General features: G+C 38.3%; 1 protein-coding gene across 18 annotated transcripts in view; it reads right to left on the reverse strand.

The window, feature by feature from the left end:
• Nucleotides 1–24,377, reverse strand: part of KLF12 (KLF transcription factor 12) — a 536,618-nt gene that overhangs the window by 135,166 nt on the left and 377,075 nt on the right. For 17 of the 18 annotated variants that reach the window (XM_061435084.1, XM_061435083.1, XM_061435090.1 and 14 more), the window contains one exon: nucleotides 9,417–9,552. In XM_061435084.1, the coding sequence (XP_061291068.1) occupies nucleotides 9,417–9,552 (136 nt within the window). Of the gene's footprint in view, nucleotides 1–3,025; nucleotides 7,528–9,416; nucleotides 9,553–24,377 lie in introns of those variants that run through there. The other variant, XM_061435091.1, reaches the window with a different exon arrangement.

Raw genomic sequence — 24,377 nt, forward strand, 5'->3', positions numbered from 1 at the left:
GGGATACAAAATTAGATTGGAAGAACCCAGCCAAAAAGAAGTAACTTGAAAGTAATGAAGTTTTTTGAAAGAAAAATTGTTTTGCATTTTTGTTTATGGACTCCCGTTTTGGTTAAATAACTGTAGATTCCTTTGGAAAAAAAAAAAAAAAGAACTTTAATCACAGCACAGAGGGCAAGTATGAGTAGATACTAGAGATTCAGTCCTGGCTCCCTCACCCTAGGGAAGTGATGCTAGAACAGTTAGCATCTACAGAGCTCAGTTTCTTCTGCAAAATTAAGGAATTCTAACTCATGTTCTCTAGTTGTTCAGTGAATCTGTTTACTGTACTCCAGAATACTCCTGCCTTAGAATCTGTTCACTTATTTCCTCTGCCTGGAGGGCTGTTCCTTCAGATAACCTAGTGAATTGACCTCATATCTCTTTAGGGCTCTCCTAAGGTTCAAGCTGGTTTTAGAAAAGGCAGAGGAACCAGAGATCAAATTGCCAACATCCGCTGGATCATGGAAAAAGCAAGAGAGTTCCAGAAAAACATCAATTTCTGCTTTATTGACTATGCCAAAGCCTTTGACTGTGTGGATCACAAGAAACTGTGGAAAATTCTGAAAGAGATGGAAATACCAGACCACCTGATCTGCCTATTGAGAAATCTGTATGCAGGTCAGGAAGCAACAGTTAGAACTGGACATGGAACAACAGACTGGTTCCAAATAGGAAAAGGAGTACGTCAAGGTTGTATATTGTCACCCTGCTTATTTAACTTCTATGCAGAGTACATCATGAGAAATGCTGGACTGGAAGAAACACAAGCTGGAATCAAGATTGCCAGGAGAAATATCAATAACCTCAGATACGCAGATGACACCATCCTTATGGCAGAAAGTGAAGAGGAACTCAAAAGCCTCTTGATGAAAGTGAAAGTAGAGAGTGAAAAAGTTGGCTTAAAGCTCAACATTCAGAAAACGAAGATAATGGCATCCGATCCCATCACTTCACGGGAAATAGATGGGGAAACAGTGTCACACTTTATTTTTTGGGGCTCCAAAATCCCTACAGATGGTGACTGCAGCCATGAAATTAAAAGACGCTTACTCCTTGGAAGCAAAGTTATGACCAACCTAGATAGCATATTCAAAAGCAGAGACATTACTTTGCCAACAAAGGTCAATCTAGTCAAGGCTATGGTTTTTCCTGTAGTCATGTATGGATGCGAGAGTTGGACTGTGAAGAAGGCTGAGCGCCGAAGAATTGATGCTTTTGAAGTGTGGTATTGGAGAAGACCCTTGAGAGTCCCTTGGACTGCAAGGAGATCCAACCAGTCCATTCTGAAGGAGATCAGCCCTGGGATTTCTTTGGAGGGAATGATGCTGAAGCTGAAACTCCAGTACTTTGGCCACCTCATTCGAAGAGCTGACTCATTGGAAAAGACTCTGATGCTGGGAGGGATTGGGGGCAGGAGGAGAAGGGGACGACAGAGGATGAGATGGCTGGATGGCATCACTGACTCGATGGATGTGAGTCTGAGTGAACTCCAGGAGTTGGTGATGGACAGGGTGGCCTGGCGTGCTGCGATTCATGGGGTCACAAAGAGTTGGACACAACTGAGCGACTGAACTGAACTGAACACATAACCTGATCAGAATTCTGCAAATGCCTTCTATGAAATTATAAATGCTGTGTACCACCTCCACCTTACCCAGTACCATACCTGTTTCCCTTACTTCCATAGCACTTCCCTTCTTCAGAGGCGTGTGCATGTTGTGTGCACTTGTGTGCACCTGCTCAGCCATATCCAACTCTTCATGATCTCATGGATGGTAACCTGCCACACTCCTCTGTCCACATGATTTCCAAGGCAAGATTACTGGAGTGGGTGCCATTTCCTTCTCTAAAGGACCTTTCCAACCCAGGGATTTAACCCACATCTCCTGCATTGTCAGGCGGACGCTTTACCACTGAGCCACCAGCGAAGCTCTCTTCAGAGGTGTTATTCACTTTCTCTTTGTGTTCTCTCACTTCCTCCACTAGAATATAAGCACCACAAAATCACTGATTTGTCTGTTTTATTCAATGCTGTTCTAGTATATAAAAAAGTCCCTTGCCAGGCAGGCACTGTGCTACCAGCCCTGGAGATACAAGGAGGACATGTTATCCGTCCTCTGAACAGCTCAATATTTAGGAGAGTTTCATGTGAATGGACACAGGGGTGTCTATACATATACACATATGTACATACATGCAGATATATAAGGCTGTTTATATGTATCTTTACACCACAAGCTCCTGTGTCTACCTGTGGAAGCTGTGGGCGGCTGGGCAGCGAGGCAGCACCATTCACAGAAATGGCACCCTTTGGGATACACAGTGTTCAACCTGGACTACCATACTGAGCTTTCTTGAGACTGAAATGTGTAAGACACAAAGTTGATGCTGCCATTCCCATTTAAAATCTATTGATGTCTCTCCACTGTTTACAGAATAAAGTCATCATTCCTGATCAGGTCCCTACAGACCTCCCGAAGCAGCTTCACCTCCCAGCTCTTCATCACACTCAGCTCCACGCCAGTCACTGAACTTGTGCAACCCTATCACATGTCTCTGCTCTACTCTGGATGAGCTACGTGTCCTTTCCTTTCCTCTTTCTTGCTTTCATCCCTTTGGGCTTTAATTTGCCTCATGTAGGTTTATTCTGAGCTCCTTATGATAAGGTACTGTGAATCAGTCATCCTATATCTCCAACAGGTAACTCAGGGTTGAATAAATGAATTAATTATTCACCAAATGAAGACATGACTTAATTTGTTAATTCACAAAAGAGCTCAAATATCAAATTATTATAAAAACTTATCACCAAATTATTATAAAAACTCATCACACTTTTTTTTTTATGAAAGAGGGACCAACAGGATCTCATCAAAGCAGATAAAAGTGTTGGTATAAGAGTACAGGTTTCATTTTGCTATTAAACAACCAGGGATTGAGTTACTCAGTGATCATTATCTTTTTTTTTTTTTTTAAATTTTAAAAATTTCTTGCGAGAATGTTGGGTTGATGAAGGCTAAGGGCACACTTTAGAGTTTATCTATATTCATTCACAAAAAAATTAGGAGCTTTTTTGACCTACCTTAGAAGAAGAGCAACATAAAAGTGTTTATTTCCTTGGCAAGACAGTGAATGCCTCTCAGATTTACCCATCAGCAGCAGCCTCATCAGCCGTGATGTCTATCATTAGTCTGTTAGAGAGCTAGCTTTCACCTACAGAACTGAACCAAAGCTATTTCTCTGCTAAGACATGATGTGGGACTTTGAAAGTGTTCCAAACACATCATGGGCTTCCCAGGTGGCACTAGTGGTGAAGAAACACCCTGCCAATGCCGGAGACGCGGGTTCAATTCCTGGGCGGGCTATAGTCCACAGAGCTGCAGAGTCAGACGTGACGGAAGCAACTTATCATGCACACACACAAACACAATAGGCTTATTAAATAAAAATATAGATTTGTATAATGAGACAAGAATTTGGGAAATATTTAAAACAAAAGAACTGAAATTATTTGACATACTGAGCTCTGTGGCTAGTCTCTGGGCACAGTCAGCTCAGTTAGGTTCGTTCTAATCAGCAGATAACAGAAAAGGCATGGCCCAATGACTTCAAATTCTTCAGTTGAAGAAGCAAAATTAGATGACACAGTACCATCTCAGCCCTTGAACAAACTTCTCCTTTTATAGACTGACAGAAAGCAATTCTAAAAAGGATGTTCATTTTGGAAATGTCAGCACATGTGTTTATACTGAAATAATTTCTTAAAATAATAGCAACAGTGTTATATAAATAACACTCTAATATATTTATTTCTTTACATAATGTTATGTGTGATTCACAAAGTGGAATACCTTTTTAAGAATCATTTCTGAGAAGGCATTTGATTGAATTATCTCCCCCTTAAGTGCTAGTTGCTCAGTCATGCCTGATTCTCTGTGAACCCCATGGACTATAGCCCTCCAGACTCCTCTGTCCATCGCATTCTCCAGACAAGAATACTGGAGTTGGTAACCATTCCCTTCTCCCGGGGATGTTCCTTATCCAGAGATTGAACCTGAGTCTCCTACACTGTAGGAAGATTCTTTACCATCTGAGCCACCAGGGATTTCCCACCTCCCCTTACATCAGATTACATTTAAAGTAACAGTGAGTTTAAAAATGAAATAAAAATCAGAAATTATTTCATAAAAGTTGTATTCTTATTGGGATTCAAGGCTCAAAAAAACTGTGTGAATTTTAGATAGCTATGGTTTAGAGATTTTAAAGCCACAGCATAAAAACAGGAGCTGTCTTCATAAAGTAATCTGGGTTTATAGTCAGATAAACTTTGATTTCAAAATGAGCTCTGCAAATTACCAGCTGCAGGACCTCTGGAGACAAACTAAACCTCTCTGGGCTTCCTTTTCTTTATTTGTGCATTAAAAAAGGGAGCATAGGGCAAATTAAATGAAACCGTATGAGTTTTCATAGAATCTGCCTAAAACTAGGCAGCCAGTGGCTTCCCAGGAGGCTTAGTGGTAAAGAATTGGCCTGCCAATGCAGGAGATGTTAGAGATGCGGGTTCCATCCTTGGGTAGGAAAGATCCCCTAGAGAAGGAAATGGCAACCCACTCCAATATTCTCGCCTGGAAAATTCCATGGAGAGAGGAGCCTGGGGGACTACAGTCCATGGGGTCACAAAGAATCAGACATGACTGAGCACACACACACTCAGAGGCATTCAGTAATAGCTTTTTCTTTCTCTTATCTCTAGGATTGTTCTCTACAATCATTTAAAAGACATTAACCCAGTTAGATATAAGGAAATTGAGAAATAAAGATCAAGAATTTTAAAATAAGGACAATGAGAAACACACAATCCCCATCAAAAACCTACAAGATTTCTGACTTTTCTTTGATCATCAGATGCAACTTTTTAACTAAATTAAGAACCATGATGTTTGAACCAGTAACAGAATCTGAAGAAAGTAACTTGCCGCCACATCTGTTCTTTCAAAGAGCATCTAAGTGAAAATGTAACAAAGATATATGACTCATTTCCAGAATTTACAAATTGTTTTGCTTTAAGAAGAAGGGCACTTGACACAAGCAATAATAAAAACAGGGGGAAGAAAGAAATATTTTAATTAGCTTAAATGTAATCGACAAGGAGCCATTTAAAAGAATATCCTTTTACCAGGTGCAGATTTTAGGGATGCTAACTAAAGCAAAAAGCTGCTACTGCTACTAATTTATGTTGCTTCCCTCCCCCCCCCACCTTTGAGAGTTATTATCAAGATCAAACAGGGTAGAGAATTCAGATACCGTGTGAGTTAAAAAATAACATGCATTTACCAACTCTGCAAAAACGGACCCTGAAAAAAACAAGTCCAGCTCTTTAACATCTTCATTTGCTTTCCTCACCCTCTGTTCTACCCGTTCCCACTTCACTCTTACTGAAAGTATCATGACTAGATCTTTTTCTTTCAGTTTAAGGCTTGTTCCTGGTTGAATAGAAAGTCTCTGAGAAAGGCCCTCTTTCAGATATTCGTATTCATTTACACTTTAGTTTGAAGGAAGTTGATTATTCTACTAGCATCCCCAAGTGAGGAGTATGAAGGTTTAGAACTAGAAAGAAGAAAAAGGGGTACAGAAATTAGAGGCTCTGGGTAAGAGGGCCAAATTTTACCTATTTAAAAAATAGTTTTGCTGAGGGTTAGAGTTAATTATAATAATTTGCTCTAATCATGCGCCTGTACTTCTCTTTTTCCAAACATTTATTTCATAATTATGTTTGTCAAGTAGCTAAGGGTAATGACCCTATTACAGCATCAGAGGAAGAAAAAAAAAAACAAAACCCAAAGCAAAACAGATGTTCTATGAATTTCTGGAAGCTGGCTTTGTCACAATTACTGGATACCTGTCTGGCTTAGACAGTGCCTCCACAATTGAAATACAAGAAGGGCCTCTCTATGGCCAGCTCTTCCCACTTATCTGAATTCACTGATGCTGAGCTGATAAAGGAGAAGCAAACAAACCAATGAAAATAGTTGAAATGAACAGTTCAAGCACAGTTCAGGAGCCTCTCCATAAAAATCGATTTGATGGAAGTGAACTCAGGTTGCTGTTCAAGCCACCAACCAGTGTTCTTTTTTAAAGACAAGATTAGCTAAACATATTGGGGTGAGGAGAGATGCAACTTTGGCCAACAACTCCTGCATTTCAAATCAAAGGAAAAATATCAAACTGAAGACTTAGCGCATTCATTTAAAAAACCAGTCACATGTATAATACCAAATATTTTAAAACAGCACTTAATAGCACATTAAGGTTTATGCTATGTAAATATAGTGTCAAAAAGTGAGCCACCAAATCCAACTATGGTGATGCCTATAGAGGCAAGGCTATGAACCTGAATGTGAAAGGAGACGAAGAAGAGATAAGGCTGGACAGAGTCATCTCTTGGGTTAGCATCTTGTTTGAAGGACAAGACAAGTTTAACCCCTCTCTGCTTATCAGTCTCTCCTAGTATCTTCCTACCTCATCTTCCCCCTTTCTTTCTTGACACTACCCTGGTGGCCAGTGAGGTAAGAATGCTTCCTAAACCATGCCTTTAATTAGAGAGACAAACGTGTTTTGGTGGCCCAGGGCTTGTAAAATGTGCTGCCCCTAGTGCACATAAACCCTTGATTTTATCCCCTCTCTACCTACAGATATCCTTCTCACCTAACTCTAAGGAAAGTTCTGAAAGATACTTTCCTTATGCACAGATATCTTTTGAAATCCTCTCATCTGGTCCATGCTGAAACACTGTTCTGTCCCCTTATGATGGGACACATTATTGTATCGAGCATAGTATACTGGAATTTTGCTTGTTTGTTCATTGTCCAGCTTTTGTGTTAATAGATGGCATCATGATCCAAAGGCAAACACAAAAAGAGGAAAGAGAAATTAATAGTGAAACAGATACACATGAAAAATGAAAGAGAAATTAAGAGAAGAACAGAAACACATGTCCACTGAAAGTTAACTCTGGGTAAACCTAAGGACAGTTTTTTTTTTTTTTTTTTAATTCTCTAACAAGGACTATATACTTATTTGTCTGAGCCTAAAATTTTCCTTAACATATTGTTATAAGTTTTGAAATGTACCTACATTTAAGAGGTCTCTGTAGAAGATTCTTTTCACTTCACCTCACAGTATCTTACCACTTCTCAGTTTTTACACACAACATATTCCTTCTTGAATGATGCTTAATTAACTATTGATGGGTCCTGGCATTCTAGGGCTTCCCAAGCGACAGCTCAGTATTCTTTACTAATCGTTTAATGAAAACACTTACATGAATAATGAATCTGGCATTTCCCTAGATACACATGCAACTTTTGTAACAGTAATAAAGTCAGGCGTATGCACAGCAGGAACAAAGTATCGTGGCTTCCAAATGTTTTCACAAAGCAGATCAGAGAAGTTACGCTGAAAATGAAGCTCCAATTCCTGAGGCTGCTGTTGAAAGTTTCATATTAAAATATACTATTATATTATCAGCACATAATACTAGAAGCATAAAAAGTGATTATATTTGAGAAGCTAGTACCATTATTTTCTCTATCAGCTCCAAATGGAATAAGCATAACTTAGATTTTAGTAATCACACTGCCAAACCCTAACATCTGAAATAAAAGAAACACGCATATCCATAACATATGTATACACAAATTATGTATATATTATATGGCACAGAAAAACAAGTGTGATTAAAATGTCTGTGAAATTTATGATTCATCTCAGAATTGAACCTTTTCAACAGTCTGTCTAATTTTACAGGTGAGAAAATGGAATCCCTGACCTTAAGATTTCGCTCCCACAAAACCACAATTGCCGTGCTGATCACCACACAGAGAAACTAGGTTACTACAACCAGTTATTTAAACAATAGGAGAAGAAAGTGTTTTTATACATGTTCAAGTGGAAGAATATGATTGTTAACAGACATTACAGGGCACTCATAGAAAAAGACCTGTTCTGTGAATTAGAACTTCTAAACCTTGTCTTATCACCACTTATAACATGACCTTGGACCAGTCACTGAACTTCTCTGATCCTCAATGTCTTCATTAGTGATATCAGCATACTGACATTTGCAATATTTATATTTCCTAGTTGGCACTATACTATACACTATTACTATTATTGTTAACAATCATTTTACCCTCCCTTGAAGCTTTTATCTGTCAAATTTTTTCAATTCAATTTTCACGCCATGTAACCATATCACACCCTCACAGTCGTCCTGTAAGGTAAGCAGTCTTTCTCATTACAGATGAAGAAACATCTCAGAGTGGCCAACTTGCCAGACGTCACATGGCTACTAAGAGCTTGAACGTAAATTTGAATCCAAATCTAACTGCAAATTTCATTAGATTTGCAGTATACTGTTTCCTCAACTATATATATTTGTGTGTATATGCATACATATATAATGTAAATATATACCACCTAGTGCCTATATATTATTATTATTATTAGGTATATTATTTTACACCACACACAAATACCCACATATAGGCTCTAAATTCTAAAATGTGCCACTAATTTTTTTTTTTTATTTCAAGACCTAATTCATGAAATAGAGTAGCTATTTAGTCAATACTTGGGAAAAAAGAATTAATACATGGGAGGTAACCAAGATTATTTTAAGTAAAGTGTTAATGAACTTTTGTGTCAGCAGTAATAGTGGCTTAATTTAGATCCTCCTCTTCTTTAAGACTATGTTATTAAAAATTATGCTAGAGACAAAATACACATGGACTAGTCGTGGGTGCAATTCTAGACACAGAATTGACAATGATGAAAAAGCAGCTATATTCAATAAATGAGGGCTAAAATCTAACCCTGTGTTGCAGTTAAAGGAGCAAGAAAGAGCCCTTCAAAAATTACATATGATTTGAGTTTTTCAAAGAGGTAACATATTATCTTCAAAATTTTAAATTGCAAAAAATCTATCCTATATTTTTTCCTACCAACACAAAATAATAATGCTTGTTGGGTTTTATTTCTCTTGACTGTTCTATATGAAAATGATAAAGATGATAATTAGATAGTGACATTCAAAAAGAATGAAAAATATTGTATATTTCTTTTCAGAGTTGGGAAGGTGTGGGAAGTATTAAAAAAGAAGTCTCATTTCTATTCAAACGCAAATATTTAACTACGTCAAACACTCTATGATTCCCCTGATCTCCTCCCAAAGAACATAGGGTGGATGGAAAGATGCTGACACAGGTACCCAGTCAGAGCTAGAATGACAGGTCTGGGGAAGGAGATGCTGCTGTTTCCATTATCCATTGAACACCTTGGCAATTCTTATTTCATCCTGAGAATGTGATACTTACTCTTGTACTGCTCTGGCTATGGAAAGGGCCGTAGATCCAGTTTCATTAACGCTATCTAAGGTCACATTTGGCAGGTCATCATCATCACTGTCACTTTTACTTTGTCTGGGAGATAGGCCTCGGGGGTCCATTTGTGCTGGGAAAAAAAGGCATATATAATGAATTAAAATTAGTGTGCAGAAAGTTAACCTTGTCCTGGACCAACATCAAGCATGGAATGTCTCTTCTGTGTATATCACACACATGGCATCCTCTAGAAATCCCAGGAATTAGTGAAAGCAATGTATTTTTATGGACTGAGCACTCACTGACTCTTTTCCCTTGTTCATTTGTTTTATAAAACCGCCATCAGCTCTCGGTAGTTTCAGGGGATGATTACAGAATAGAACGTATAAAATCCACAATGTTACCAACTTCTGAGTGGTCAGAAGATGATTAGGTAGCTTGTGAGTTACTGTTCTACCTTCTGGCTTCTTCTTGCTTCTGCTGCCAGAGTTCTTGCCATTTTGTTGCATACTAACACTGCCTGGAAGGTGGCGAGCAGGAGGGAGAGGATTTGTTTGCTTATAGCTCTCATCAGAAGCTTAGAGAAGAACAAGGTTTACAAGAGAAATATCAAGGTGTAGGTATTTTTCATATCACAGTGAATCCTTGTCTCATAGTTCACTGTTGCTCTAAGTGGAGATCTGAGAGCAGGAAAATAACAGAACTAGCAGCCTGTCATTTTAACTGTATTTACATGTGTTAGCCAGTGCCCCTCATCATTATCCTGATCTCATTTTCCAAAACAGCGTTTCTAGGTAAGATTCTCCTTCACTGCATGCTTGCTGAGGCAAGAAATAGCCCAATGTTCTGACCCTTGTTGACAGGGATCCCCAGATCCTTTCAAATGAGAAGGTTACCATCAACCTTTAATATATTAATGTATATTTTTCAAAACTGGTTTCACTTCCACCTCCTCTTTACAAACAGCTTTAGCAACCACCAACTAGGAAGTCCATCAGCCCTCACTTCAAGCACCAAAGAAGCACACCTTCTAAATTGAAAGCACTGTGCTAGCTACATAATTGCATTGCTAAAATGTATGATTTCAATGCTCAGCCAGTTTCAACAAGAATCCTGCTCTTCAAACATGCCTACATAAGACTTCTAAACCCACTACTGCTTGCAAGGAAAAGCAAAATGAACTTAAAATCATGGTTACAATGACATTTGGGTACATTTACAGTTTCCTTTTTTTCTTCTTTGGTTTTTGTTACTGTGCATCATACATCAGGTAGAGTCGCAGGGAAATGCTGATTTTTCCCATTTTCTTAACCCACAAAAGATAATTTCTTACAATTTTACCTAATACTGACTATATGACTAGAAAAACTATAGAGAGTTTTGACAGATTTCTAACTAAACTTGGTTATGAAGGTGCTAATATCTGTTGAAATCTAAGGTGGAGTATACTTGACATACATTCTGCAAGTATAAACATACCAAAATATACTTTGAATAATGGAACAGTTTAGTAAATGTTGGCTATATTAAAGAGAAAATACTAAAACTAATCTAAAGTAGTAGTCCTTTGCTGAGGACTTATCTGCCCCCCAAGTGACATATGACAATGTCTAGAGACACAGTGATTCATCCAACTTGAAGGAAGGTAGATGCCACTGGTACCCAGTAGGCAGATGCAAAGGATACTGTTAGATCTAATACAGTATGCAGGACAGCCATGGCCCCAAGACAAACAGCCAGTCTAAAATATCAACAGCACCAAGCTGAGAAACTTTGATCTAGATATTTAAGAGTTTGGACAGAAAGGTATCACATCTGATAACTTTCAAATGCATAACTATGTCCTAGTTTCAAAGTCTCTAGCAAAGAAATCAAATCACACATAGGATTATCCATCTTTTCCGGGTCTAGCCTCAAATAAAACAATTACTGTCATGTGACTCATCACTGGTCACTTCCACCAATACAGCCCTCACTTTCTCGAACACCAGAAATTATGCAATGATGCACATTAAGTTCTTGAATGCTGTCTTTATACCACATGGTAAGACAAAGACTGTTTCTTTTCCATTTGATCTCTAGAGAAGAGTCCCTAGCAGAGGGGCTTGGAGAAACTCTTTGTAGAGGAAAGTAACCAATTTCACAACCTCATAATAACACACAGCTACTTAGGCATTTGGTCATTCCAAAGGCACTGAAGGCATTAGATCATTTAAGATTTATTTTGGCTCCAGGCAATAGAAACTGGCTCAGGCTGCTTTATATTAAATGAATGTGCATGCACGCTAAGTCCCTTCAGTCGTGTCCAATTCTTTGAGAACCTATGAACTGCAGCCCACCAGGCTCCTCTGTCCATGGGGTTTTTCCCAGGCAAGAATACTAGAGTGAGTTGCCATGCCCTTCTCCATGGGAATCTTTCTGACCCAGGGATTGAAGCTCCGTCTCTTAAGTCTCCCACATTGGCAAGTGGGAAGCCCCACTCAGCAGCTCACAGAAAGGAAGGTAAAGATGACCAGCCAGCACTCAAGTAGCCCAAGACACAGGGATGATACAGACAGATCAACCAGAAATTCACAGATAAGTCTCCTGTTGTGCAATCCCACTACAAAATGATTCCTTTAACACTTGCTCATACTGCTAAATTTAGTCAAGAAATTTAGTATCAGACTCATTGTGTGGTCCTACATATACCTGTAAACATCAATAATTTAACATTTAAAGTTCTTGAAACACCATGCACTAAGACTCCTTGACCAAGATATCAAATGAACAAATAGCCAAAGAAAAGAGGATATTTTGGGTGGTCCCATTTTCATCAAGACAAATAGAGATCACTTGGGAAGTCATATCACTCAAGCAAGAGACAGGCACTTAACCAGCAACCAATTTGGCTCGGAAAGTTAGTCTCACGGCGTGACAGATTCCAAATAACTGGTGTGAGAGTTGATCATCTAAATTATGCTATGTTTATATCTTAATGAAAGCTTAAAATATGTTAAATATAATGCCTTTTCTGATGTACTTTTCAGGAACATTATAATTGAGGATCTCTTTCCAATATTTTCAATAAATATTATGAAATACATCTGCTGCCATCATGCTGGGAAACTCTTCTTACCCATACCTTCAGCCAAGTTGAGGAAGTAATTAGAAAAGCTTCTTAAAATCTGCATTGCTGATTAGGTCAGATGATTAGCTAATCTACATAGTTGCATAATTCCACTCTATTTTTATTAAATGTGGGGTAGGGGTATCTACCCTCCCTAACCTCCAACAGTCTTTGAGTTTCTCAGCTCATTTAGGGAACACTAATTCTTTGAGGTGCCCACGGGAGAGAAAATGGAAAAGTTACCAGGGCATTAGACCCCAAAACACCTCTCTCTCTGAGTAAGATAGCACCAACTGAAAGCGTTGAAAAGAATGCTAGAAGCATCTGAAAAGAACCTACATTTCAGATTTTATTCTTCTTAAATGAAAAAGGGATCAGACAGCAGTAGGTGGTCTAACTCATTGCTGGACAAAGTGTCATCCCTGAGAGAGAGGTACTGGGAACATGGTGTGAAATTTACTCCATGTCATGAAATCCTGGGAAGACAACTGCAGAAATCCAACACCTGAACTTGAACCTATTTACTCTTTCAACCTATTTAGTCCTTCAAACACCACCTAGGATCACTGTCGCCATGAAGATCACTTCAATGAATCTTGTCTCCTTGAATTCATGCCCTTGTGTGATTGCTCCCCCCAGCACCTGTGGACTTGGCTAGATGACCTGAAGTCATTCCAGATTGAGTGGACACATTCCAGCCACTAGATGACCGCATTCACAGAAGTGACTAGCATGAAAACTGCCCAGCTAAACCCATTTCAAACGTTCGTCTTACAGAACTGTGAGTAAATAAAAGAGTGCTATCCAGTCTCGGACTGGAGAACTTCATGGACTGTATAGTCCATGGGGTTGCAAAGAGGTGGACACAACTGAGCGACTTTCACTTTCACATGCCAGTCTACTCAATTGGGGGCTGATTTGTCACAGCACGCCAGGCTTCCCTGTCCTTCACCGTCTCCTGGAGTTTGCTCAAACTCATGTCCATCAGGTCAATGATATCATCCAACCATCTCATCCTCTGTCACCCCCTTCTCCTGCCTTCAATCTTTGCCAGCATCAGTCTTTCCCAATGAGTCAGGTCTTCACATCAGGTAGCCAAAGTATTGGAGCTTCAGCATCAGTCCTTCCAATGAATATTCAGGGTTGATTTCCTTTAGGATTGACTGGTTTGAAGTCCCTGCAGTCCAAGGGACTCTCAAGCGTCTCCTCCAGCACCACAGTTGTAAAGTATCAATTCTCTGGCTCTCAGCCTTGTTTATGGAACAACTCTCACATCCATACATGACTACTGGAAATACCACAGCTTTTACTATATGGACCTTTGGATATGGCTGCATGTAGTCAATCAAAACTTAGGACTTTATTACATGTGGGCTATGGAGCACACTCTTCATAGTACATTTGTACAACTGATATGCTGACGTCATTTGGTTCAGAATGTCAGCTGCTCAAATATAGGCTTGATTTTTCTAGCATATCAAGATAGATGATGAGAGAAAAATTCATAAGTAAATAAAGCTTGACTCAGAGGTCAGTGGACTCCAGGATCAGATCTGGCTCTTCTGGGTCTCACTCTACTTACTGATGTTTCCACAATGCTCTGTTGTCTTACTTTTTAAATTTTTGTTACTGCTAATGAGACTACTTCTCTACATAGAGCAAGTGTCATTGTCTATATAACCCCAATGAAGATTTAAAAATCCAATCAATTATGTAAATCCTGTGATGTGGGTACTGTGTTGATATACATGCAATTTATTCATTTTCCCCAAATTGCTATCTGCACATCTGACAAAATAATGTCTTTTTCCCCCATTATATTAAATAATAACTTCACAATGTTATTATAATTCCCTAGTGCAAGGTCCTCTTCTAAGTGATAGCACCACTGGAACTCTCTGCAGCTTTCAAGATTATTGGTTATATCTTCTCATTTTCACTCCCAGCCTCTTAATTAATATTGACTGAAGGATTTTGGGGGAAAGCAGTACCTGTGGCTGGTGATTTTTCTTTTGGCCAGCCAAAAATTAATTCTTTTGTTTCACTAACACTTTGAGGGCTATTACATTCAATGGTCACACCTGATACACCTGTAAAGTCTTCTAACTTTCTTGACATGTTACCTTCAGTCCAACTCTTCTGCAGAAGTGAAAGAAGCATTCCCCAGCACTGCACCGTGAGTTTCACTTCACTTTCTGTATCAGAATCAAACACTAAGGTTTCTGTCTCTTTGCTGGTCTAATATTCACACTGTCTGAATCAGAACGATAGTATGCAGAACTATCATGTTCTGAGACACTAGCACACATGTCGCCTGGACAATAACAGAAAGTAATCTACATAAAATTCACCCAAAAATTCTTCATTCAAAATTCTGTGATGCATCATTTCTGAAAATTTGATGTTTCTAATATATACAAGGTTGGGACAAGAACATAACGGAGTAAAATGTGAATGATAATGACAATCGTAAGTTGTATAATGAACCCTTGATCAATTTTAAGCTCTAGTGATATGCCCTACCAGAAGCTTTAACAACTCTCCACAGTGATTGTTAACTGTATCACTCTTTAAAAATATATTAATATGTCCCTGGTCAATAATGTGCTAAATGTCTCTCCCTCCCTTGACTTCAGGGGTAGGCACACTAAGGTTTGTGGGTCTTGCCACCTGATTTTATAAAGTTTTATTCCACCATACTCATGATTTTATCTCTGGCTGTTTTAGGGCTACAATGACAGACTTGAGTAGTTGTCACGGAAACCATATGGCTTGCCATAAAATACCATCTGGCCTTTTGGAGAAAGCATTTGCTGACTCTGCTGTAGACGGTTTAATTCTTTTGAGTCTCTCTCCCTCTTACTTTCTTCAACTCTTCTCTCTGCATATACCTAAATTTTAGATACCCCTTCAAATCTCATTATCCACTCTCTCATTTCTGTCTATCTTTATTTCTCAGTAATTCCACAATTTCTACAATTTCAGTTACTGTCTCAGTGGAGATGGACACTAAACTTGTGTTCTCGGCTCTAAAAGAGCTAAAGATTTAGCTCCTCTGCCTTCAATCCCATTTTATTCATATTTCTAGCATTCTACTCCACCTCAATGTCCAAAAGTAATTTCAAAGTCCAGTCCTATTCTTCTTTCAAGCCTCAGTGGAGACCCATTATTCTCCTGGTCACCAGGCTGAGAGCTCTCATCATTTCATGGGTGTGCCCTTCATTTCACCAGATAGATACTAATTGCTATTGCATTCACCCCACAGTTCTTTGGAGGTCCCTTTCTTTCTTTAATAAACTCAATAAGCGTTCTCAAAGTACTGCTACATATTACATTTGTCTTCTATGGTATTTCTCTAGTAATTAAGTGAATGAAGGATGTCTAGAGAAATACAGATTTCTCAATCAGTCCTTATTTGAAAGCACTGAATTTTTCCATCACCTCAACAAAAAAGGTTCAGCAGCCCCCACTAATCATGCTGCAATTTCATTTTTCATTTGGCACTCTTATGTGGCCTATCTCTGAAGTCCCTTAATCCAGTTATTAATACATACGGTTATTCCCGTCTATGCACAATTTAGTCAAAAAAATTCTACACCCTTCCTAAAGAATAATACTTTCCTTTATGAACTTTTGGTTCATTTTCTAACAAAATGTAAACTTTCCTTTTAAAAAAAAATGCTCTTATTTTTGTACTTATGTATTTTTATGGCATTCTCGCACTTTCCATTTTGAATTATACTTAAGCCTACACTTATTTTCCAGTGGTCATGTATGGATGTCAGAGTTGGACTATAAAGAAAGCTGAGCACCAAAGAACTGATGCTTTTGAACTATGGTGTTGGAGATGACTCTTGAGAATCCCTTGGACTGCAAGGAGATCAAACCATTCAATCCTAAAGGAAATCAGTCCTGAATGTTCCTTGGAAGGACTGATGCTGAAGCTGAAACTCCAGTACTTTGGCTACCTGATGGAAATAACTGACTCACTGGAAAAGACCCTGATGCTGGGAAAGATTGAAGGCAGGAGGAAGGGGACAACAGAGGATGAGATGGTTGGATGGCATCACTAACTCAATGGACATGAGATTGAGCAAGCTCCGGGAGTTGGTGATGGACAGGGAAGCCTGGTGTGCTGCAGTCCAGGGGGTCACAAAGAGTCGGACACAACTGAGTGACTGAACTGAACTGATACTTATTTTACATCCCTTTTTATTCTGTCTACTCCTTGAGAAATCATATTGACTATATACCCTTGTACACAGTAAAAAGTAATGTTTACTGATGAAGATGATGGTAATAAGTGCAGATCTCTGCTTGCAATGATCACAGTGGTTCCCAGCTTGCAAAAGATTCAATGATAAAAGTCTATTTCACATTTTATTTTAAAAATTACATTCTGGGTTATATTCTAATATTAACATTCATGGGACAAAAGTCATGATCATTAAATTTCTATTACTCTATATAATATTAGTTAATTATATATTATTTGGGGGTTTGTATAAGGCCATAGAATAACACGGAAGGAAAATGTTCTTAATTTTCTGGTTACTTTTTAAGCTAAATTACATTTTATAGGATTTTCTTTTCTTTCAGTAAAATATTTTAAATACAACAACATACATGTCACTTCTACAATATGAGTTTCTGCTTGGAAACTGCAGAGGAGGAATTCACTCATTTAAAATACCATTTAAAATAAATGTTTGTTGAGATTATCACAATATTAACCAGGGTTTCACCCTTCTAAAGAATCATGACTAAAACTACTTTCCTTATTTATAAAAAGAACAAGAATAGAGATTTACAACTGTCTTGTGTTCACAGGACATATGCCTCAGAGAACACAAGGCTTTTGTGATTAAAGAATTCATAAAATTTTCTATTAGTAAGTAGGATTTTACACTGAGCCTCCATTAACGTTATGTAACTCTCCAGAGTTGGCCAAGACTTCTGAACTCCAGGAGTCTTCTGAGATTTCACAGACCACTGTTTTCCTCTACATTTCCATTTTGTCAATTCATTACAACTGCTCAAAACCCAAGCTAACCAGCTCCAATTGATTTATTCAAAATTGAATCTACTTTAGGAAGAGATGATTTAAAACACTTAATAATAAAGTGAATTGGTGGTGGGCACATATGGTGAGTAATGAGATCATCAAACTCATTTGCATCTGGAAGGCACAAAGAAGATGACTTTAGACATTAATCCATGGCATTTTAATTCACTTTTCTTATTTCACTTAGTTGGTCTTTCTGCTGTGTGTTTTCTGGTTTGCCAACTGGGTAGAATTGAATCTTGCAAGAAACAGATAAGAGACCTGCTATAATGATTTTAAAAACCACTGAATCATGATCCTCAACTTAATGTAAAGTGTTCAGATCTAATAAACACTTCAGAAATGGAAGAAAATCTACTTTGAACTTAATAGTTCTGTTTTTATGTCAACGAAGTTCTGCATAGTTGACATGGAAATGACTTATATTTACAAAGAAAGCAGTTATTTTTTGCTAGTTTCAAAGTCAGAAGATTAAAGAAGTTGGCACATGGGACTCCCCTGGCGGTCCAGTGGTTAAGGTTGTCTGTTTCCACTGCAGGGGGCACAATTTCAATCTCTGGTTGAAGAACTAAGATCCCACAGGCTGCATGGCATGGCCCAAAAGTAAAAACAACAAAGACAAAAAAAAAAAAAAAAAAACTTGGCACATTAGAGTATCACAGCATGTTTATCATCAAAGTCGCTGTTGACCTCATGTGTGCGTATGTCCTCATGGGCTGTTTAGGCATGAAACGCACAAATGTTTGATTATATATTTTCTTTGAATATAATAATAAGGAAAAAGATTTTTAATTGGTAGAAACTTGTGACACTGATGTTTGGATGACTTCTAAAACTCATAATGCTCTAACACAGGGGTCCCCAACCTCCTGGCCATGAAGTGGTACCAGGCCATACAGCAGGAGGTGAGTAGTGTGCAAGAGAGCAAAGCTTCATCTGTATTTACAGCTGCTCCCCATCACTTGCATTATGCCTGAGCTCTGCCTCCCGCCAGATTAGTGGTAGTACAATAAATGTAATGCCCTGAATTATCCTGAGAACATTCCTTCTCTGTCCCCAGTCCATGGAAAAACTGTCTTCCACGAAACCGGTCCCTGGTGCCAGAAAGACTGTGGGGACTGCTGCTCTGACAGTATGCATTCTGAACATCATCTACCCGGACTTCCTCAACCAAAGCTGCTACGTCACCTCCTTAGCATTAAGCATCAGCTGGCCCTGAGGCCAAGCAGAGATCGGTGAGGCCCGGATGGCTCATTATAATCCATCCAAGTTCATATGCTAAAAATAGAGCTCTTCCTCCATGTCCACCCCATTCACACTATCAATTAAATAAGATGTCAAGGATCAAAGTGACTCTTCAGTATCATCATTCATTTTTCTCCAAATCCTGAAAACCATTCCCTCCCACGGCCTCTCACATCCAACCATTGAAGACATAAACATGAAATACGAAGAGACATCACACTTACGAACCAACAGTTGCTCTCTCATACTCTTGCTTCCAAATTGAGTTACATTATTTACAGCTTTTCCCTGATGCTATTTTTATTTAAGAAATCACACACACACACACAGACTGATCACTTATTTGATTCTCCCAAAAGATGAAAAAACTTAACATTTGCAGTACTTCTTTCAGATCCTTAAAGAAAGTAAAATATCACAAAGGGAGTTGACTCTGCATTTCCCCCCTATTTTGTTTCCCTCTTCCATATGTCCTAGTGTATATAAGTTTTAACACTTTTACTTGGTATGTATCAATGAGTGACCACCAATGTGGTTTTGCTCTTTAAAGTGTGTATATATAAAATTTTACAGTTTATTTTTACTCAACATTACATTTGCTATCTATTTATATTCTTAATTTTTCTAAAGTCACTCTAGGTATCTCTTCTCCCAAATACAAGAAGGACGCAGCATGCTGCAACTACCCCAGGGGTCATTCCCACCTTCCCCAGCTTGTTTTTCATCACAGGACATCTTTTTTCTTTTGGTGTTAGTTCTAGAAGGTGTTGCAGGTCTTCATGTGCTCTGCATGCTCAGTCCCTTCACCCATATCTCACTCTCTGTGACCCTACAAGACTGTAGCCAACTAGGCTCCTATATCCTTGGGATTGCCCAGGCAAGAATCCTGGAGTCTGTTTGCATTTCCCTCTCCAGGGAATCTTCACAACCCAAGAATTCAGCCCAAGTCTTCTGCATCTCCTGCACTGCAGGTGGATTCTTTACCATTGAGTCGCCAGGGAAGCCCAGTTCTTTTTCATTGTAGCCCCGTAATCTGCTTCATGTTTTACTGTTAAGAGTTACAGCTTATCTCTTCATGCAGATACTTATATTTTTAAAAATCATTTCTAAGCTCAGCTTCCATTTCAGGTTCTTTTCTTTCAAAGAAATATCCTTTAGTTCTTTCAGCAAATTTGTGTGGGTGGTAAACTTAGTCAGTATATGTATGATTTTTTTTAAATTTTACTGTCAGTTGAAGTGACTTGTTGGGAACAGAATTCTAGGATCCTTCACTGTCCTTTGAAGACACTACAGCATTTCTTTCTGGTATTTGTTGCTGTTGACAGCCTCTGTCATTCTTTAATTCCTTTGTAGAAAAAAGCTTTCGAGATTTTCTTTATGACTCATGCTTGACAATTTCACTGCTCTGTGTCTGGAGGTAGACTTATTTTTACTGACTTGTCTATAGCCCAAGATTCATGTTATCCCTTAATTCTTCAAAATTCTCAAGACATTCCTCTGAATATCGCTTCTCTGAATATATCTATTTAGACCTATTTTATAAAAGTCCTTTTAGATAGATGTTGGAACACTTCGATTTATGTCCTTAACTTTTCCATCATGCTTTGGGTCAAAAAAAAAATTTTTTTAACATTGCCTTGTTTTGGGGGTAAAATTCTCAGTAAGATCTCTCAGTTCATATATTCTTCCACTAAAGAACTTTCTCAACATAGCCAAAATAAGAATCTGGGAATTATCCTAGATATATTTTTTCCTTCTTCCTTGACAACCATCAGGGCAATGAGTTCTATCCATCAGATATCCATTCACATTGGCTTCCTAAAATAGCTTTCTAACTTTTCTCCTTTTATTCAGTCCTTCATCCATAGACTTAAATATTACTATGTTACTCCCATCTATTTACATGCTTGTCTCCCTAGAGTGTTCAGTAATACAGACTTCTCAGTTTGGCCTACAAGGCCTGGGATAACCAGATCCATAGATAACCCTAGAACCCCATTTCATTTCTGATAAATACCCTACAAGTGAACCATACCAACCTATCTACTTGGATGCTGCTGCTGCTAAGTCACTTCAGTCATGTCCGACTCTGTGCAACCCCATAAACAGAGCCCACTAGGCTCCCCTGTCCCTGGGATTCTCCAGGCAAGAACACTGGAGTGGGTTGCCATTTCCTTCTCCAATGCAGGAAAGTGAAAAGTCAAAGTGAAGTCACTCAGTCATGTCCGACTCCTAGCGACCGAATGGACTACAGCCTACCAGGCTCCTCCGTCCATGGGATTTTCCAGGCAAGAGTACTGGGGTGCGTTGCCATTGCCTTCTCTGATCTACTTGGATAATGTCCCTATCTACTAGGATCTACTATGGTCTTTCATATTTCTAGGACGTTGCATCTTTTGTTTTTTAATTGCCTTTGCTTCCTCATTTATGTGGATGATATAAGTAACACTTTCCTCTGAGAAACACCCTTCTCCTGAAGTTACAATCACTCCCTTTCAACCTCTAAGCTTTGCATTCCTTTATAATCTATCTCTGGGGGTCTACACTTATTTGTATTGCAGCATTCACCTCACTATAGTTGTCTTGTCTCCTTTATCCACTCAACTATGAGCTTCTTGTGGGTATTGTCAGTGCATCGAACATGTGGCTGAATCATAGATGTGCATTAATCAAATGAGTAAGTAAATGGAAAGGAATACATTGAATAATTCTGGGTGACGTAAAAGGTTAAAAAATAAGAAAAAAAATTTTAAATTAACCTGGCAGTTCAAATTTTATTTAATTTTGGTAAAGGAATAAGAACACAAGGAAGAAAATAAACAGTGTTAAAATCTCCTCATATTCATTTAATGATAAGTGTGAAGACATTTTCCCCCATTGAAATGTTGCACCATAGGGAATAAAATTCAAGAAGTTTATATAACAAGTCAACTAGTTTCATCTAGTTTATAAAGTGCAACAGTTTCTAGGTGGCAAAATTTTAAAGTATGAATATATATGTGTATATATATGTATGTCTCATATATTTATATTTATATATACATGCTTAAATGGCTCAGTGAGCAAAGAATCTGCCTGCGATGCAGGAGATGCAGGTTTCATTCCTAGGTCAGGAAGATCCCCTAGAGTAGGAAATGGCAACCCACTCCAGTGTTTTCGCCTGGAAAATCCCATGGACAGAAGAGCCTGGCAGGCTACAGTCCACATGGTCGCAAAGAGTCAGACACAATCGAGCATCAGCACATTTCAGTTCAGTTCAGTTGCTCAGTCGTGTCTGACTCTTTGCGACCCCATGAACCGCAGCACGCCAGGCCTCCCTGTCCATCACCAACTCCCGGAGTCCACCCAAACCCATGTCCATTGAATCAGTGCTGCCATCCAACCATCTTATCCTCTGTCGTCCCCTTCTCCTCCTGCCCTCAATCTTTCCCAGCATCAGGGTCTTTTCAAATGAGTCAGCTCTTCACATCAGGTGGCCAAAGTATTGGAGTTTCAGCTTTAACATCAGTCTTTCCAATCATAATACATGCTTAAATAAGGAACAGCATCAACCTCTTCTTTGAGTGTATTCTAACATGCCCAGATACGAGGTGGCCACTGCATTCTGTACCTTACAAACACATAAGCGTCTCTAAATAAACCACCTACTGGCTGAATAGTAATATTATGGCCAATATTCCTTATATGGTCTCTGGAATGAGGTATGAAATGGTGTTAACAAGAAGAGTCTGAATGTGCCGGTTTACTCCTACTGATTAAGCATAATTCTATTCTGTGTTTACCATAATTAAAAATACAGAGCACAACACTGAAAGACAGTTATAACCCATTCAGCGGCTTGTAAACTGCAAATGTTTTAACTTTCCACTTAGACCATGCCAAATTACACAGTTAAAAGTTGTTTAAGTTATAGTTGAAAGCGGTTTACTTGTTAAGTGTGAGGGGCTTATCGTGGTGATTACCACAAAAAAATGATCACAATTGGCCAAGGAAGGAAATAAAAGGGCCTATTAATATGTTGCCCTACTTGCAAGGTATAATGAAAATAATTGGAGGTTAATGGCACCTTGATTATAGTAGATCATACTAATCAATGGGTACAAGGATGCCAGGAGGCAGGGGTTGCCAGTTAGTGCTCATTTGTTAGATGGAAAGGCAGGTCATGTTTCATGACAACCATCACTTTGAGAGTAGGTTGGAAAACACCTACCACCACATATCATGATACCAATCCATTTTGGAAACCATACAACATATTTTACTCTCTGATAAACTTGATAAAATAGGAAGAAAACTATAAAAACATGGAAAAGTAGTGGATGAGACTCAAGAGAAACTTACATAAAAACTGGAAAACGTCTGATCTTACTATAAACCTATTCTCTGTAACCAAACACACATTTTCTGGAATTTATTTTCCAACTCTGAAGAAGGCATTTCTGAACATCTGCGATATAAGCTAGGATAATTTTAAAGCTGTAATGTTGTAATGATTATTAGCTATTGGCTAGTGCTCAGAATTTTATTGAACTCATTAATCTAAGAAAAATAAATACAATTATAACGGTACTAATAAATGCTGGCTATATTTTTATTTGGTGGTTTTTCCCTTGTGTTTTTCAGAAAATAACCACTACCAGGATGAGGCAAGACAAACAGGCACGTCTGTGCTGTGTATGCCTGTCTAACCAATTCCCTGCTCGAGAGAGCTCCAGGCAGGGACCAGATATGTGGGAAAAGGACACAGATGTCGATCTCTGAAACTCAGTCAACCACACTTTGACAAAATTTCCCTACACCTAAGAAATGTTAACCTATAGCTTGAAGCTGTTGTTTAAAAATATTGCAAGATGCTGGAGAAAATGGAAATACATAATATGGTACCATAATATCAATACTTAGCCACATGGAATTACCTCATGCAATTCATATATACACACACACTTATATATGAATTTAAATATAGATGATTTCCTATGTAACATTTTCAGATCACGACCTTGACAAAAAAAATGATTTAAATTTTCAATGTACCTGATTTGAAAAAATATGAAACTGGGTTTTTCAATATTGACAAACTCTCTACATAACTAAGGCATACTTTTTAAATGATCAAAACCCAAGTATGGCAAAAGTTTAAAAAGTTTTGATTTTGTTCAAGGCTTTGTCACTAGTAAGCTGTGACCTTATTAAGAAACAGAGAAAGGTATGAGTCTCAGTTTTCTTATCTATAAAAGACAGGCAATAATATCTATACACTGGTTATACTGTAAGACGTAAAGATGATGTATGTAAAGTGCAAAGAACATATAAGCATTCAATAAAGGTTAATTATCGAAATGATTTTTAATAAATATATTTATAAGATTTATTACCTACTTTGCCACCTACTTCAGACAGACCATAATTTAGCCTTTCCTTCATTACTAATGGTCATTATTTCAAAAGCAATTATTATGCTGTAATAAAGTATTACCTCCAAGGACTAAAGAGCTGTGTAAGCCTATTTACTCCATTCCCAACAGACCTCGCTGTG

This window comes from Bos javanicus, chromosome 12 (assembly GCF_032452875.1).
Source record: "Bos javanicus breed banteng chromosome 12, ARS-OSU_banteng_1.0, whole genome shotgun sequence".
Taxonomy (NCBI): Eukaryota; Metazoa; Chordata; class Mammalia; order Artiodactyla; family Bovidae; genus Bos; species Bos javanicus.